The sequence below is a fragment of the Lissotriton vulgaris genome, chromosome 2_1 (assembly GCF_964263255.1).
Source record: "Lissotriton vulgaris chromosome 2_1, aLisVul1.2, whole genome shotgun sequence".
In the NCBI taxonomy this organism is placed as follows: domain Eukaryota; kingdom Metazoa; phylum Chordata; class Amphibia; order Caudata; family Salamandridae; genus Lissotriton; species Lissotriton vulgaris.
The window spans coordinates 511,884,320-511,901,381 of NC_141687.1; the positions used below are offsets into that span (position 1 = coordinate 511,884,320).

Sequence of the window (17,062 nt, forward strand, 5' to 3'; positions counted from 1 at the left end):
CCACACACTTGGAGAATGTTGGGGCGCTGACTTAAGTTATACATTTTGAAGAGTTTTAGATGTAAATGGAGCTTGGACTGAGACTTCATTTGAAGACTGTGTACTAAAGACCTACGTTGGTGTGTTACCTGTCCTAGGATTCACAAACAAAAAATATTAAAAATCGATTACTGGATAAAGTGCTCCTAGGTTCATGGAGCTGCTAGCATTCATACAGGAATAAATTCAATATAGGTCTTCAGTGCAGAGATAATTTACTGAGAATCAAGGTTCAAAGTTCTGGAGAAGATGGTTAAATTGACTCCATAACCTTGATAAAGAGCACTGGGGTAGGAAAATGAACTCATTTGGCAGTCGATATTACTTTAAAACAAAAGCTGCTTTATTAACTTTAAAAATGATCTGCATCCATTATTCGAGAAATTAGGGAAAAAAAAATGTTTAATTTGGTGTCGGTTTAACAAATACATTAGATTTAATGATGGGACTAACCTTTTACCCAATCATTATAGCTGTTAGATGCATAGACCAGAAAGAATGAAAATCTACTCCTTGTCAAATGCATAGACCTGAAAGAATGAAAATCTACTCCTTGGCTAATATATACAATAGGAGTTGCACAATGATGTGAATCTGCCTCTGGCCTCATATAACTGCATTTGTGACTTTTACATGTGCTACACAATAACATTTAAACAAAGGCGTAAAAAAATTACAACATTAAAACACTTTAAGAACTTACCGATTCAACACCAGAGTGCTAAGTGCTTCGCCATCAACATCTTCAGCAATAATGACCAGAGGCTTACGATGAGAATTAGCTATTTCAAGGGCAGGAACAATAGATTGGACACTGGAAATCTTCTTTTCGCTGAGCAAAACAAAGGCATCCTGGAACTCGCATTTTTGACCTAAGAAGAGGTTACATTAAAGAGCCTGTTTACACATTTTATTCTTAAAAAGTGCTAACAAAGTTTAGAAATATGATACAAGTCACCATTGTTTTTGTGAGTTGAAAACACTAAAAAGGTGCTGAAAGCCTGAAGGTACTCAATAATATATAGCAGTTGCCTGGCAGTTGATGGATAGCACAGGTGGTGTGTGGACATATATGTAAGCAGACCAGAGGTCTTTTTTCATTGGGTAAGCAGCTTTTTTTATTAAACAGCAAAAGCTAGTAGAATGAGGCCCACAAAAAAAAAAAAAAAAAAACATTCTGCAGTTCAGACATATGTACTTGTACTGACCAACATAGTCACGTCTCCATCACGTAAGGTGCTCAGATAAAAACAGTGGGTCAAGGAAACAGTTCACAAACAAATTACCGGATTACAATCATATTTCTATTAAATAAAGAGGCATGTGTGGCGCACCTACATAGTAAAAAAGACAATTTGGATTTAGCTGCCATTTTGTGTACTTACAGTCAGATTTCAGCATCAGTAGGGAAATGGAAACTGTTGTTCCTAATAACATTGAAAGGTGTTAATATGAGGGAGAAGCAAAAAATCAAGGCAAGCCAGAGAACGGGTTCCCTCCCGTTCTTGCAAAAAGTAGAATGCGGTGTGGCCTTGGATGGTTTTCAATCTGAGAGGTCAGAGGTTTAGTATGGGTTTCCTCAAGGATCTTCTCAAGCCTTCTTTGCATAAAGCCTACTTGCCATTAATGTATTAAATGTCAGGGTGTACAGTTTCATACTTATGCACGACACGTGACAGTCAAGCTTTCAAGAGTTTATTCACCATCAAATCTGACAAAAGTATACTGATAATGAGTAATATCGATGTGGATGCATTACATTCTACAAAGCCTGAACAATGCTTAACTGATTGACCTTGAACCAATACTGTAACTCTAGTCTGACAGCAGACTAGTTAAAAATCTTGGGAGTTTCTCGTGGACATTAAATGTGACGGCAGGTGGAAACGGTAATAGGCTCTTCATATTTGAGAAAACTGGTTTTGCTTGGCACAGGAACACGAGACGACAATAGTATGATCAATCTTGGGCACCAAATAAGACGAGGGCTAGCAGAATGTTCCCTCTCTTTGAAGGCAGAACAAGCAAACGCTATTCAAAAACTTCCTGCACCGTGCTTTGAAGATAGACAGAAAATTGTCAATGAGACGCTTACTACCATACAAGGGGAAATTACTGATATTCCAGATCAAAGCTAAATTTGTGTGCTGGGATAGTCCTCTGCATGACTTTGGGAGGGTGTGCTGATCGGCCATTACATTTTCAGGCCCCAGTGAGAATTTCAATCATGGAATCCCACTAGAGATTATCCAGTCAACTCTTTAATATACATCAGGGGAAAACTCAAAATGTAGCTCCTCTTGACAGAATGGTTACTATCCTTTCTCTTCAGGTTATGTGGAGAATATGGAGGCAGCTTGTTTTTTTAGTTTAGCACCTACTTTTTTTTACATGTATGCCCGTTATACTCAGTCCCATAACTGGAGTGCCTGGAATTCACATCTGGAATATGTATGAAGGATAATTTAAAGTAGTGCGATAGTTTGCCTGCATATACAGACAAGTAAGGCCAGGATTTAAATGGATTCCATGCAGGCATGATGAACCAAACCAAACATGCCAAAGTGTGGCCAGCACAGGGAGTCTGAAATGTGACAATCAATAGCAGGAAATTATCCTGCGGGATTGGATAAGCTTCAACTTATGCAAAATGCCTCTCGAGCAACCTTTTTTGTACCTTCATTAAACTGGAGAGCACCCTCATTAACCTGGAGTGCACAGTCATTAAACGGGAGTGAAATATTGCAGCTACTGGACACCAGTGTTAAATGACATTAATGCCCAGCAGCCTTTTATTGCACTAGGACTAAAGCACTAGTAGCCAGAGGTAAAGAAACAGCCCAAATTTGAGACGCGGAGCAGCAACAAAATGGGTATGCTCTCCATTTCTCAGTCAGGAACTCACCATCAACATTACCAAGGATGAACCTTAGGCCAGGTCTTTACAGTGACATATATAGATAAAGGGGGTTCTATAATCAAGGGCTTTCTACACCAAAATCCCATACGGGAAGCTGCACAAATTACTAGATCTACAGGATAGACCTATGATATGATGGCACTACAACCAGCAATCAATATACATATATGTATGAAAGGCACTGAAAAGGGTGAAGTTGAAAAGGTAACCTCTTGAGGCGTGTAGAGGCACAAAGAGCAAAGGACAACCAGCACAAATAGCTACAGTAAACTAATACAAATTGGAAAAAGAAAAATTAAGAGTGGATTAGGTTTGTTGAGGAACAAGCGAATATTGAAGAAATGCCATGAAAACAACCTTAACAGACGGGAAAGTAGACATTTGTGGGACTGGTGGACTTGTGAGGGAACTGTATCTTCACTGACCATCCTCCATAGACTTAAACCTGCTTCACTGAGGATATACAATATATTTCATTTGTATATTGTCTTTAAGGATGCAGACCCATGGCTTGCCTCTACTTTATGAGAATAAGTTGTAAGATCTACTGTGATTGTAGCATAATTGTAGTTTTGAATCCTCAAGAAGCACAACTTGTACCCCAATGGCGGAGGGTGAATAATAGCCAAATTAATGCAGAGAGGAATCAGTGTCACATGCAATAGTAGCCTTCTGCTTGAATGGACACTTAAGCAAAGCAAGAAATGCTGCAATAAAGATAACAAAAAAAAGCACAAAAGAAAACAGATGTGGTCTACGATTGAACAGCGTTAAATAATGGAAAGGCATGGTGTGAATAAAGTCCTGGACTGGAGAAAGTAAAGCTGAATCTTTATAGAACTTGTTTATTGCTTCCAAATAGAACAGTTGTGAAGCAACAACTCAAGTAGGCATTTATTTTTTTCGCACTTGCCCAGGCGCAGTGTAAACAATGAGTTAACATTCTTCTGCTTATGTGCATTGTATGGAGGGACTAATGAACCGGAATGAGTGGCAACAGTGCGGTCTAGCAGGTGCCGGTAGTACTTAATGCACTATCATGAAGAAAACACCATGAGAAATTACACTGCCCTTACCAGCAAGGTTTCTGCCTGAGTCCACAAGCATTTCAGTTCTGTGGAAATGACAGCTTCTGTGGAGGCAAGTGCGCAAAACCCTTAAATCTGCAAGCCTGCTTGGCTCAAATGTCTGTTCCTTGAACTCCCCAAATATTATTGGTAGTGCCATTATAACAATCTATGATGGTTTTTGTCTCCTCCTCAATGGTAATTGTTGTAATGTGCTTATTACTAATGCTGTCTCTCCACTGTGGTTCTCTCTCTGCCTGCTCAGCCGGCGGTGATGTCAGTTGGAATGTTGGGGTTGCTTTGTATGAAAGGAGATTCCGTTGGTGTGATGGGCTGAGCAGAGTGGACCTTGCTCCTGGTGGGACATTTCCAGGCATTACCAAGGATCTTAATATCATATTGTATCTGAGAGCCTGAAAGATTACTACATGAATAAATCTTCTATAACTATCTACAAGACTTGTCTGAGCTTTCATACTTCGTTTTAACAGTAATGCTTGAAATTATTGCAAGATGTATATATCATGTGAAGTGTAAAAAAAAAAATCATTGAAATATTAGAAAACAAAATGCTCTGCCATGTACAAATAGGTTCGCAGAATTCTTTTGAACAAACGTATGGTCAAGCCACCACATTCTACAGTCTTTTCCAAGGCACCTCATACCACTTAGTAAAGTAGCTAAAAAGGAGAATTTCATTAATTGTTTGCACTGGTGCAAGGTAGGTAGTTCAATGATATACAGGGTAATGGCAGAACTAGGGTATGGAAGAGAAAACGCCACCTTTGGTCTCCACCAACATTTAATTTTGGGTCACTGAAATTGGTGAGCCATAAATAAAGATAAGCTAGAGATTTAGATAATTTTCTCACCTTTTGCTGTGTTGATGAAGTACGGTGAGATGTAGCCCCGGTCAAACTTCATACCTTCAATTATTTCCAACTCATCATGAAGAGTTTTGCCATCCTAAAACAAAGACGTAACCTGTGACCACCAGCAGTGCAGCCTCCCCACAATGCAGCACAGATGTGCTTCAACACTGTTCTGCCACCACATATCAATCTACCCATGCACCTAAACTTACAATACTGTAAATCCCATAAAGTTATTCTCATGTAACAAACAGACCCATTTCATTCGAATGTTCAGATCTATGGTGTATATTTTTCACCTGGACTGACTTTTTATTGCTTTCTCTGCTAAATCTCACCAGTCTAACATTTCTCCAGATTTAGTATTTTCTTTAGCTTCACAATCTTAAAATATTCTCAGACTGTATTAGGATCTTGAAATGTAATGACTTGGGGACTAAAAGCTTTGTTTGGTTTGTCCAGCAAGGGACCCCGACAAAACTTTCCCTGAAAAGGTGTAAGCAGCACACATTATGATTAAAGTGGAACAAGAAACAGCGGACAAAGGGGAGGAAAGAGGTGGCTGAGGTACTTGAGAGAAATCAATTGGGTGAGCCAGACACCAGGGCATTACAGTATTGACCTCGATAATGGGCTCCACATCTTAGTTATGGAATGGAGTCATGACTAGTCATAGATGGTGGATTTTTTAGATTGTGACAGTTAAACTTGTAAAGAAGTTAAGCCCACTAAGCTAATCCCCCAGTAGAATTTAAATATGGAAATCCCCTGCCCAACCACCCCTTACCTGGCACAGACTTAGCCCAATGACATTCAGGAAGTTGGCTAAAAGGTAGGTCACTTAAACAGATTAATTAAGGAACCCACCAACCAGGAACTCAAATAATTCAACCATGACATCGAGAGCAGGACACAACAGAACTGAAGGTGCCACTTGCCATACACCTGGAAACAAAACAATCCCCTAAAAGCAAGATTGACAGGAGTTTATGTACAATCAACTGTCTTTTTTTCACCCACTCCTTGACAAGTGTGACTACACAGACACCAACATGGCATGAGGAACCTATGCTTATCATGCACTTCACCAAAACACTACTCGTAGGTAATAGTACATCCTTCCAAAAACATCTCACATGGTTGTCACTACACTGCAAAGTGCATCAACAAACAGTAAGATCAACTACAGTCATTACAAATTGAAACACCTCCCAGACAGACTACTGTATGAACAAGCACCCTTTAAACCAACCACACCTAATGAAGTAGCCTTCTATCAGTCAACAAGCTGCTTCAGCTCCTTACTGCGGGAATAAAAAAAATAAAAAATACACCACACCAGACACAAAAATTACACAAAGGAAAAAGAAGTTCTGAAGGGAAGGGAGATGCAGAAACATCACTAATGGCCACGTTCAGCCTAAGTTGTGTCCAACTTTGTCTCAGCACTTCCTCTCTTGGACAGGTTACTGTTTAAATGTAAATACGCGGAAGTACATGTTGTAGCACAAACATGTATTGCAGTCAAGAAGTGTTTCTACTTTCCAGGGTGAAACAAGTTATGTCTATGTCTAATCTCTACGTTGCTTCTTTGGGTAATATCCACACTCTGCGTTATGACAGCGAATCTAGAATTCGGTGGACATTTAACTTCCTTAAAGAAGGGCCTTGATTCTTAATGCATTCTTAAGATAGGTAGAGCAACAATCAAAGCTCACTGTAAAAGCATATTTCCCTCTTACCAAAAGGGCAAATAACTGATTGTTTCAGAGGTAAAATACACATGTAGGAAAGGTACACCTTCAGTAGATAAAATTAGCATCATGAAGGAGGACAGAAGCAAAAGTCAGATGAGTGTTGATTTCTCAACAGATGTAAGACCATAGAGTATAGTGCATGGAAAGTTGCACTAAAGTCTCCAGTAGTAAAATTGCCACTGGGTTAGTTAAGGCATTTTTTTTGTTAAACAATTTATACATTTTAGGTTTCTGTTGAAGGGGGATTTATATTACCACAGTCTTTCATAACTACTCTATCAAATGCATGCACCCCATCAGATGGAGAAGCTCTTTACAACCGAAATATTAATCACTTGGTGGGCGTCTGAGTCATGCACATAATCAACCTGCTCAATCTCTCAGATAATAAATGAAAGTTATACGGCTAACATGACAGAATGCATGCATCTAATTGGAGCAGAAACCCTAGGGTCAAGGACTGTACTGGCATCTAGACAATATGACCAACGGAGAAACTTTACACAAAGCCTCTCATAACAAGGGGCCTGGTCATTCTGATGGGCCTTGTTAGACGGTACCTGGAGGGTCGGCCGAGGACAAGGGGAGAGGCCTCCGGGGAGAGCCGTCTCCTAGCGATCGTACAGACAAGTAACTTCCCCCCCCCCCCACAGATGGACACCACACAAAGATAAGGTTTAACGCTCTTTATAAGCAGTACTGAAGTACAGTAGGACGGTACAAGGAGATCAGGACACTAGGGTCCTCTCAATTCTAGTCTCTGGAAGGGAAAGGGGGTAGCGGGACAGTCTTGTTACCAATCTGGTAGTTGAGATGGAATGATGGGTAGCTCACAATCCTCGAGCTCGGCGTTCTAGAAGGTCGGGCCGCGGCAGCGCCAGCAGGTCCCGAGGAGGTCGAAGGTAGCAACGGGCCGCGGCAGCGCCAGCAAGTCCCGACGAAGATGGTGGTTGCAAGGGGCCGCGGCAGCGCCAGCAGGTCCCAACGAGGATGAAGGTTGCAAAATGCCGCGGCAGCGCCAGCAGGCAGGACGACAGTTCACAAGGCAGGGCTGCGGGAGCGCCAGCAGTCCGTCAAGGATGAGTTCTTCACAGTGTCTCTCGACTCCAGGATACAACTGCCTTCCTGCTCTGGAGCTGCCTCAGTTATAGGTCTGGTGCCCTTTAATGTCCGGACCCTCGCACTTGGAGGTCGGGAGGTCCGGGATCAGGGAGTCCAGACACTCAGCAGGGGGGTAGAGCCAGCGCCCGGGGAGGCTGGGGGCGATCGGCACCTGGCGGGGGAGAGCCATCGACACTCCTCTCTCCCATTGACCCGCCAAGTGGTCCGTTCACCTCCTGGGTGGATGGTGGTGCCGGGATGTCGGGGCCTGGCCAGGCCCAGGGTTAGGGTCGAGCTGAGGCCACGCGGCCTCGTGGTGCAGTGTTCAAGATGGCGGCTGGGCCCGGGTAATGGTGCTGACGGTGGCCCGGGCCAGTGATACAGAGATGTTCGGGGGCAGGCGTTCCGTAGGGGACGGGTTGCGGGTTGCTTCTGTGGGTAGCACCTGGAGAGCCTGTGTCCTGGCTCCGTCATGCGGGGAGGGAGCAAGCCCTTCCTGGGGCCTGTCCAACAGGCCTTGTAATTGAAGTCAGTGGAACTACAAGTTTCGTGGGAACAACACTGGAGAGTTGTAGTCTACCGGAAAAGCTCACATGAAGCGATCAGGCGAAGTCTTCAAGTAAAACAGTGCAGACAAATATGGTGAAGTAGCCAAGTCCGAAAATTAAATGTTATTTAGCAAAAATTTGAAATTCCAATTATTTTGTACATGGGGACTAACTGGACAATAACTTAAAACCCATTGTTATATTTAGTAGATCTTACCACAGCAACTCATTGCAGGTTACCATCATCCCAGAGATGCCAGCAATAAAACTTGCATTTTGCTACCTCTCTGTACATTAGGTGATAACCCAATCACTCAATCAGTTAAGATGTTCCTTCAAAAGATATAAGAAATGTTTGGAAGCTCTGGGTTACAAACTTCTTAGCCATTTAAAACCTAATCAACTGCTTTGAAGGTTCAAAATCAGATTTAAAATCGCTGCAACTAACAGTCACAAAATGTGATCAATACTTAAACAGTGTCAGTTAATTGATAAGTGGGTGAGGGATAAAAGGCGTAAAGTGTGAAAAAGCTAAAAGTAGACAAACTCCTCACGTTGCAGCAGAAAAAGAAAATCAGATAGAACAAGGGAACAAAGGTTTTTTTCTATTCAATTAGCCCCAAATAGCACTACTCTCAATGATGACAAAAAGGGAGTATGCCATAATCTCCCCTTTGAGCTAACAAAAGTAAATGTGGGTGGACACAAATTCAGATGCTCGATCTACCAAATGGACAACTAGACAAGTTTATTGTAGTGGTTACTCAACACAACAGATAGAGTATGCAAATGCACATCAACGCCAATAATGATGCAATGAAACCTTTGGTACTCTAAAGTTTGAAAACAAATTGTTCTCCTAAATATTAATTCCTGATCAAGACAACATTTTAATCGCATAATACTTCCTAATTTAAAATTTTTTAAAATAAAAGCAATGAATGCCAAAATAAGGAACAAGCTATCATCTCCTGCTCTGTACACAAACATACAGCCAGGATACACACACACAAAGCGTATATACATAAATACACACATTATTTACACACATATATATATATATACACACACATCATAAACTAACTACCTTTCCACTCCACTTACATTCATATTCCAAAGCAAAAGTGAGTAAACAAGGGAGGCAAGCACACCCAGCATTCATTTGGCTGCTCTCCTGGGTAAATTTTTAAAACCATTGTGCCAAATGCAGTCTTTTACTCTTATCTTCAATGACTAACCTCCATCCTCACTTCCTTCTCCCCATCCAGTCTTCTCACTTCCTTCTCCCCATCCAGTCTTTTCTCTTCATCTGCCCATCTATTCTTTTCTCAATCCATCGTTACCTACATCTATTCATGAATCTCTCCTACTTCCTTCCAGTCCTCCATCTCTCCAAGATCCCTTCCATCTTTCTCCCTCTCAATCCAGTTCCCACTCTGCATCCATGCCCGCATGCATCCATCTATCCATCCATCTGCCTATCCATGCATTTATTCCTTTCATGCGCTCGTCGCATGTGGTCTTCCACTCCGCATTGCCACTTTATTACAGAGATATTTAGGAGCTTCGGTTTTAGAAAGTTGTGTTATGCACACTACCTAGTGGAGCTCCTTCTCTCAACCCAGATTAAACTGCTAAAGTGGAGGCTTCACGATACCCATGCATGGCCAACTCCATCTTACTGCCACCGTAGTTACCCTCTCTAGAGGGGGCTAAACTAGCAGCTCCCTCGGGCACCATTTATTTCAAGCTGGGGCTTGAATGTGTGAAAGCCAGGTGTCAAGATGGGGCCAGAGATAGCTTAAGTTGAAATCTATTCTCTCTGGAAAAAAACATTCCTCCTCTCAGCTTTCTCCAGCTATGAGGTGAGGCACCGCATTGGCAGTTCTGTTCATTTAACTAATTAACAGAGCAAGCTGGACAGCCTGCCTGATGCCAAGGCAAAGATCCAGGCTATGGCATGGGTGCAAATTTAGCTTTTTATGCCAGAAAAAATGTACCTTTTGATGTTGCTAAAATTTGGCAAACTGGGCCGCAATATTCTTGGTGGGCCAGATTTACGTACTACTGCCTAAAAAGCTCACTGAGCACTGCAGTCTGTTTAGTTGCTCAAGTCAGTTGTAGATTTTGTACAAATCCATTGTAGGTGTAGATGGTCTGGATTAGGCCACACTGTTTAAATCATAATCTAACTACGTACCTTCACTGTAATGACACCCTTACGCCCAACTTTCTTCATTGCATCCGATATCAAGTTTCCAATTTCCGGATCGCCATTTGCCGAAATTGTAGCAACCTGCAATGAATTTTAAAACCAATTACAAATTTTCATGACCAACTCTCCCTTGCATCTAATGATCTCTCAGTGCTCCTCATTAATCCTAAAAGCACCACTATGGTAAAGAAAACTGTTGCCACAAATGTGTTATGAAGCAGTTTAAAGTGGCGTACTGCAAGCTATAAACCTCATATGTAGCAGAGCACAATTCAATCACGACAAAACTTTATATGGGGGCTCAGAAATCACTAATCATGGAACACCACATTTGTTTTTGACTTTTAAGCACCAAGTAACTCAGAGTACTGACATCTCCAGAGTTCTGGAGACCATTAAAAGAACACAAGTAAGAATGGTTCGTCTCATTATTTATTTATTTTTCTTGTCAGGGTCCACTTTTCTTAGAGGATACTTTAACACCTTCTTTAAATAAATATATTCGATTTACATTTCTGTTGTACATTTCTGTTGTAATTTCCCTTATGTCCCCCAACAGAGAGACCTCTGTCCCACTGAAATCCTACCCTCTTTCAATTCTAAATGTCTCATAAATTTCTGCATTATATTTAGTCTTGCATTGCTTTTCCAGTTATGATTACCTTGCATTTCAAGACACCCCTTACAGTAGCATCGAAAGCAGTTTTTTTCCTCTGCAAGTGGAATATCGCTATCCTGCCAAGGCCTACCGTGATAATGGCAACCCCCTCCTCCACCTCCATGCACAGGAATCGCTTGGTCTTCTGCTTCACGAAACGTTTTTCAATGCTGTGAACTTTAGAAGGACCCCCACAAACAGCCCTAATTGTGTTCTGCGTCACCCACATCTCCTCCAGCCCCCCCCCCTCCCGCCCCCACCGATCCTCTGTCATTTTTGGGCCATATTTTCCTTCAAAACGTTTTTCAAAACCAAATTAATTAAGCCAAATCACATTCATGTTAATTAAATTTTCCACACAAGGGATGCACCCAACTCGGTTGGATTAAGGCAAACCAAATTCTTCTGCACAACCACGAGTCTAACAACTGTTTGAGGAAAATATAAGTAAATGGAAGGACATTTGAAAAAGCAGCAAGATAAAGATTTGAATATATATTCTGCACCAAGAAACAGATTGTTAAATAGAATCATATATACTCAGGGGTGTGGAATTTATTAAAATGTCTACTTGTCCTTGGGGAAGGTTGCTTCATAAATGTACTTGTCCTGTAACAAAATCCACTTGTCCCTTTGGTGCCATGTAGTGCAGCGACAAATTATGGCAGTAATCTCATTATATAAGTGCTCTTATATAGCCTCTCTGATTATGCCAGGGCTCATACCATGGTAGTGTTTGAATATTAGCAATTCCTTTATGTTGCCATGTTTCGGCAGATCTACATACTGGGACTGAAGGTAGTGGTAAGCAATGTTTCAGGGTTCGAATGCCGTTTTGAGTCTGTGCAAACCTACTAACCTGCATGTTTAAGGGTTTTCAACAACTCTTCTCTAATCTTGTCCCATATTGAGAAATGTACTCCTGATTATGGCAGACACAAACCTTCTTCCAGAGTTAGGAACAAAGTGGTTGGAGGGAAAATGAACTTGCAAACCCTAAGGTCCATGAGCAAATCTACACATGCACATATTGCTCATGCTAAGATGCAGTTCACAAATATTTTCTAGGATTACAGTTTCTCGTCCTACTTCTGTAAATTCTTGTGAATTCACGAAAACCATATAGCTAAACTTAATGTAAGTACATATACCAAGGGTGCACTTTTGAGACTTTCTTTAATAATTGGGCCCCTAATTTTGTCTGGCCTTAACCAGGACCTTTTAGGTTTATTGAAATTCTCTCTCTCTCTCTCTCTGTGTATTGGCTGACTTCACTGTGAGTGACAGCATTCTGCTCTTTCACAAGGAGCATATCACCACACAACATAGTTTTGTTCAGTGCCAATACCAAAATTTGGCAGTGTGTGCTTTTTGAGACCAAAACATTTTTTGCTTTTGGCAATGTTTGTTGTAATGGTGAGGGCCCGGCAGCTCTCACATCAATAAGGATTTACTAAAACAATGCCAAAACAAGTCACGTATTTCTAAAACTAAAACACTGACCAGCAATTTCAGACCTACTGGCTTTGCCAATGCTTGTTTATTTTTAGGTTTTCCATAATCTTATTGATACTGGTTACTCTGTTTTTCCAATATGAATATCTTTGGGAAATACTAGCATGCATCAACACATTATACTAAATGATGCTGCAAAGAAATGGAACCATACATTTTACAGTAGTTTAGCAAAATGTTTTTTCCCTACTTTCATTTAGGAACATTTTATATTGAAAGCTAAGAAACATTAATCTTGCTTTCAAGATTCTGCAAATATTTGCATCTAATCATAGAGCATTCTGGGAGCATTATGCATAGCCTCACATTGCTAAACTTTGAAACCGTGTGTATACATTTTTATACTGGAACCAATGTCAGTAGTGCAGTCAGAATTTACATTTATTTAGAGCGTTCACCCTAATAATAAAGGCTTTAAATTAATGAACCATAAATACAAATTTGAACAGCATTAACATGCACACAAATATTAACTTAACTGCAGACAGTGCCCTTCCCTGACCTTCAATGTGGTACTGCAAACTGGCAGCCAAAGGGTTTGTGCTGCAGGGGGTTGGGCCTACTTATCCTAAGGACAAAATACACATTAAAATGTGTTGCCCTTGACCCCAAACAATATGTCCTTGGCGTTGGGCTATAGGAATTCCACATCCCCGATACTGGTTGGCAATGCCACTGAAAACAGATTTCTGCTTTTGCACATTCACGTGAAAAACACTTTACACTAATGTCTGACCATGACTTTAGTGTTTAGGTGGTGGTGGTTGGGGGAGGGGGGGGGTTGGGAAGGAATGGCGATAACCCTTTATCAAAGGACTGAAATAGGAATGATAGTTTGTGGTTAACCCAAATCTCCTTGCTACAACAGTTTGTGGTTAAACCAAATTTTCTTGCTACAACAACACAACTATCAAGCGATCAGATAGCATGAATATAGAAAATATATAATATATTAAAAAAATAACCTGTCAAGATCGCATATCTATACCAGATAAAAAGGAGCAGGTCTTCGGGTCAGCTCCGCCTAGCGACAGATCTCCTCATTGCCTGTGTTCCTGCTGCCTTCAGTCTGTGCCTCCTCTTGTTTCTTGCTCAGTTTTGCCTTTCCTGCTAGTTTTTCTGGCCTCGGTTTTACCTTTTCTGCTCGTTTCTTTCCCCCTACACTGTTGACCTCCTCCCATCACCCAGAGGTCGGCCCTCTCCCTAACCACTGAAACATGGCTCAACCACTCCTCAAACACAGGCATCGCTACGGCTACATCCAACTATGACAAAATGATACCTCAAGACCAAACAAACAAATACGGGGGTTTGCCATTATCTTCTAGGAACCCATCCGATGCATTGCCACCAATGACAACCCAACATCATCATGGAACACCTCAACTTTCAACTACAGACCAAGACCACGATAAGAGGCACCCTTGTATACAGACCCTAGGACCCCGAACAGCTTTTTGCAATGCCATCTACAACCTCATTGCTTCACTAGTCATCGACTCCTACCACTACTTCCTACTAGGAGACTTCAATTTCAATGTAGAAGACCCCCCAACTACACTTCCCTCCTGGAGAACCTGAACATCAGCCTCACCCAACTTGTTACCAAATCCACACACAAAGTGGGACACTCAAATCCATGGACACCTCCAGCTACGGATTCAAATTCAGCCACGTCACAGTATTCGCCTGGACCGACCACATCATCATTCACTTTATTATGTCCGACACTCAGCACACCATCCTCAAGCTTCACAGCTCCTCACACCTCAGCTGGGGAAAGTAATGGAGACAGTGGGCACAGGCCCTAGGCACTATCCATACCCAAGCTTTATTAGACCTAGACTACGACTTCGATAACTTCTCCACATGGATAACCAAATGCACTGACAGTCGCCCAGATCAAACCAGCAAAAGCCAAGAAAACCTCAAAACAAGCCAGCTGGGACCCCCCCTCCTCCTCCTCCCTGCCCCCCCCCTCCTCCTCCTCCCTGCCCCCCCCCCCCCACACCCTCACCCCCCCACCCCCCAGGACTCAGAACCACCAAGCATGACTGTTACCGACATGAGAAATAGTGGCGCGCACAAGGAACCCCTCTGACAGAGCCGCTCACAAACCTACCCTCAGTAACTACCAGTAGGGAAGCCAAGAAGCCAAGAGAACAGCCATCACAGCCTGCATCGATACAGCAGCCACAAAAGAATTCTTCGAAATAGTCAACGAGTTCTCCAAACCAGCCACAGAAAACACAATCCACCCCCTCTCAAGAACTATGCAACACCCTCTCGGACTACTTCAACAGCAAGACTGCCACTACATACAACAACTTCGACCCCCAACCCACTGCTTTCAACAGCCTTGACCAACCTGCACACACCAGCCGAATGATCACCACTTGGTCTCCGCTCACCAATCAGACCACCACAGCCATGTCATCCCTTCACTCCAGGGTACCCACTGACTCCTGCCCCCACCGTCTTTTCAACCTCTGAGCTGATCCGATCAGCACAGAACTCACCAGCATCATCTATACCGCCATCACCACAGTAGCCTTCCTGGAAAGATGGAAACAGGCAGGTCAGACCCCCTCTTAAAAATACCCACTGTCGACCGCAGCAAACAAACAAAAAATAAAAACATCTCCCTGCTCCCTTACCGGGCCAAACACACTAGAGGTCGTTTAACAGCTTACCGAATACCTGGAACAAAACCATGCATTTGGCACCACCCAATCAGGATTCTGAGCCAACCACAGCACTGAGACCACCCAGATAATTGCCACAGACGACATCAGAATCCTCCTCGACTGCAAGGAGACTGGCACTGATCCTCCTAAACCGCTCTGCCGCTTTCAATACTTTCCTACCACACCCTCATCAACACAGTCTACATCGGCAAAATCAAGTGGATTGCCTCTCTCCTCAGAGGAGACACACAGGATCCCACTGTATCCCTTCACCCTCAAACCCAAGAACATCTTATGGGACGTACAAAAAGAATCATCCCTACCTTGTTCAACACCCAAGTTTCTTCCTACCTCCCCCCCCACCCCCCGACATCGGATCCCACAACATATTTCTCTATGCAGATGACACTCAAACTCATCCTCTAGCTCACCAAAGACCCCTCCACCACCAGAATCAACTTCTGCGACACCATGGCCAAAGTAGCCAACAGGATGAGAGACTCAACTCCAAGTCAGAAATACTGATCTTTTTGAACATCAAAACCTGTATGGTGACCAGCAGAACTCTGACAAACACCTACGGACCATGCACGCAACCCTGGCATCATTCCCAACAGAGATACTGACCATGACACAACAAGTCTACACAATTGCATCCTCCTACTGCAACGCCGTTCGCACACTCAGAAGAATCTTCAGATGGTTCCCAGTCAACATCAGAAAGACCATCACTCAGGCCCTGGTCACCAGTCGCCTTGACTACAGCAATGCTCTCCGCCAGCATCTCTACCCAGCTCCTCAAAAGACTCCAGACCATTCAGAATGCTACAAACAGACTCATCCTGAACCTCCCCAAACAAACCCATACCGCCCCCCACCTCAGAAACCTCCACAGGCTCCCCTTCTAGAAGAGATGCCAGTTCAAGAGCCTTATCTACAAAGCTCTGCACGATTAAGTACCAGCTTACATCAACCAATGACTAAACGCCCCCCCCCCCTACCCGCAAGTTGCCTGCGCTCCTCCTCAATAGCCCATGCACCCCCATCAGTCGCAGTGGAGGGCGCTCCTTCTCCTACATCACCACCAAGACCTGGGAAGACCTCTCTCTCAATCTTCCAACAGGACGCTCCCTGGTAGACGTCCAGAAGAAACTCTAGACCTGGCTCTTAGATGGGAAGTCACTCCCAAAGTGCTCATATACCCCTAGGGGCGACAGTGTTATGCTACACAAATGCTGGTTGCAGGATAAATAAACTACATGGCACAAAAAGATATAATCAACTGACATCAGCCCATCTAGATGTTTTTTACATTATCTGGACGAAAATATAGATCTGCAACATAAACTCAGCTCACCTGTGCAATTTCTTCTGGCGTTGTGACAGGTTTCGACTGCTTTTTCAGTTCTGCTACAACAGCATCAACTGCCAGCATTACCCCTGAAAAAGATAAATAGTATATTAACTACACACGAAATCTAATATCACTCCAAACCATTAAATACAAATCATTTGAATTCAATAAAAATAAAACCTAAATAAAAAAAAGCTAGGTAAAAGAGTGGCAAGACAAAATGTCAGTAATTTCCAGATGGGCAGGCAGAGAATTTGAAAACACCACAAAATGAATCCTGTATCACATTCAACACTCAAAAATACAGGAAACAGGATAAACTTGCTGCA

At 42.6% G+C, this 17,062-nt stretch overlaps 1 protein-coding gene across 1 annotated transcript in view; it reads right to left on the minus strand.

Annotated features, from left to right (window-relative positions):
• Positions 1–17,062, minus strand: part of HSPD1 (heat shock protein family D (Hsp60) member 1) — a 141,258-nt gene that overhangs the window by 75,146 nt on the left and 49,050 nt on the right. Inside the window, exons 4-7 of the mRNA XM_086955424.1 lie at positions 16,737–16,819; positions 10,505–10,600; positions 4,899–4,992; positions 743–911 (exon numbers count right to left, since the gene is read on the minus strand). Of these exons, the coding sequence (XP_086811550.1) occupies positions 743–911; positions 4,899–4,992; positions 10,505–10,600; positions 16,737–16,819 (442 nt within the window). The remainder of the gene's footprint in view (positions 1–742; positions 912–4,898; positions 4,993–10,504; positions 10,601–16,736; positions 16,820–17,062) is intronic.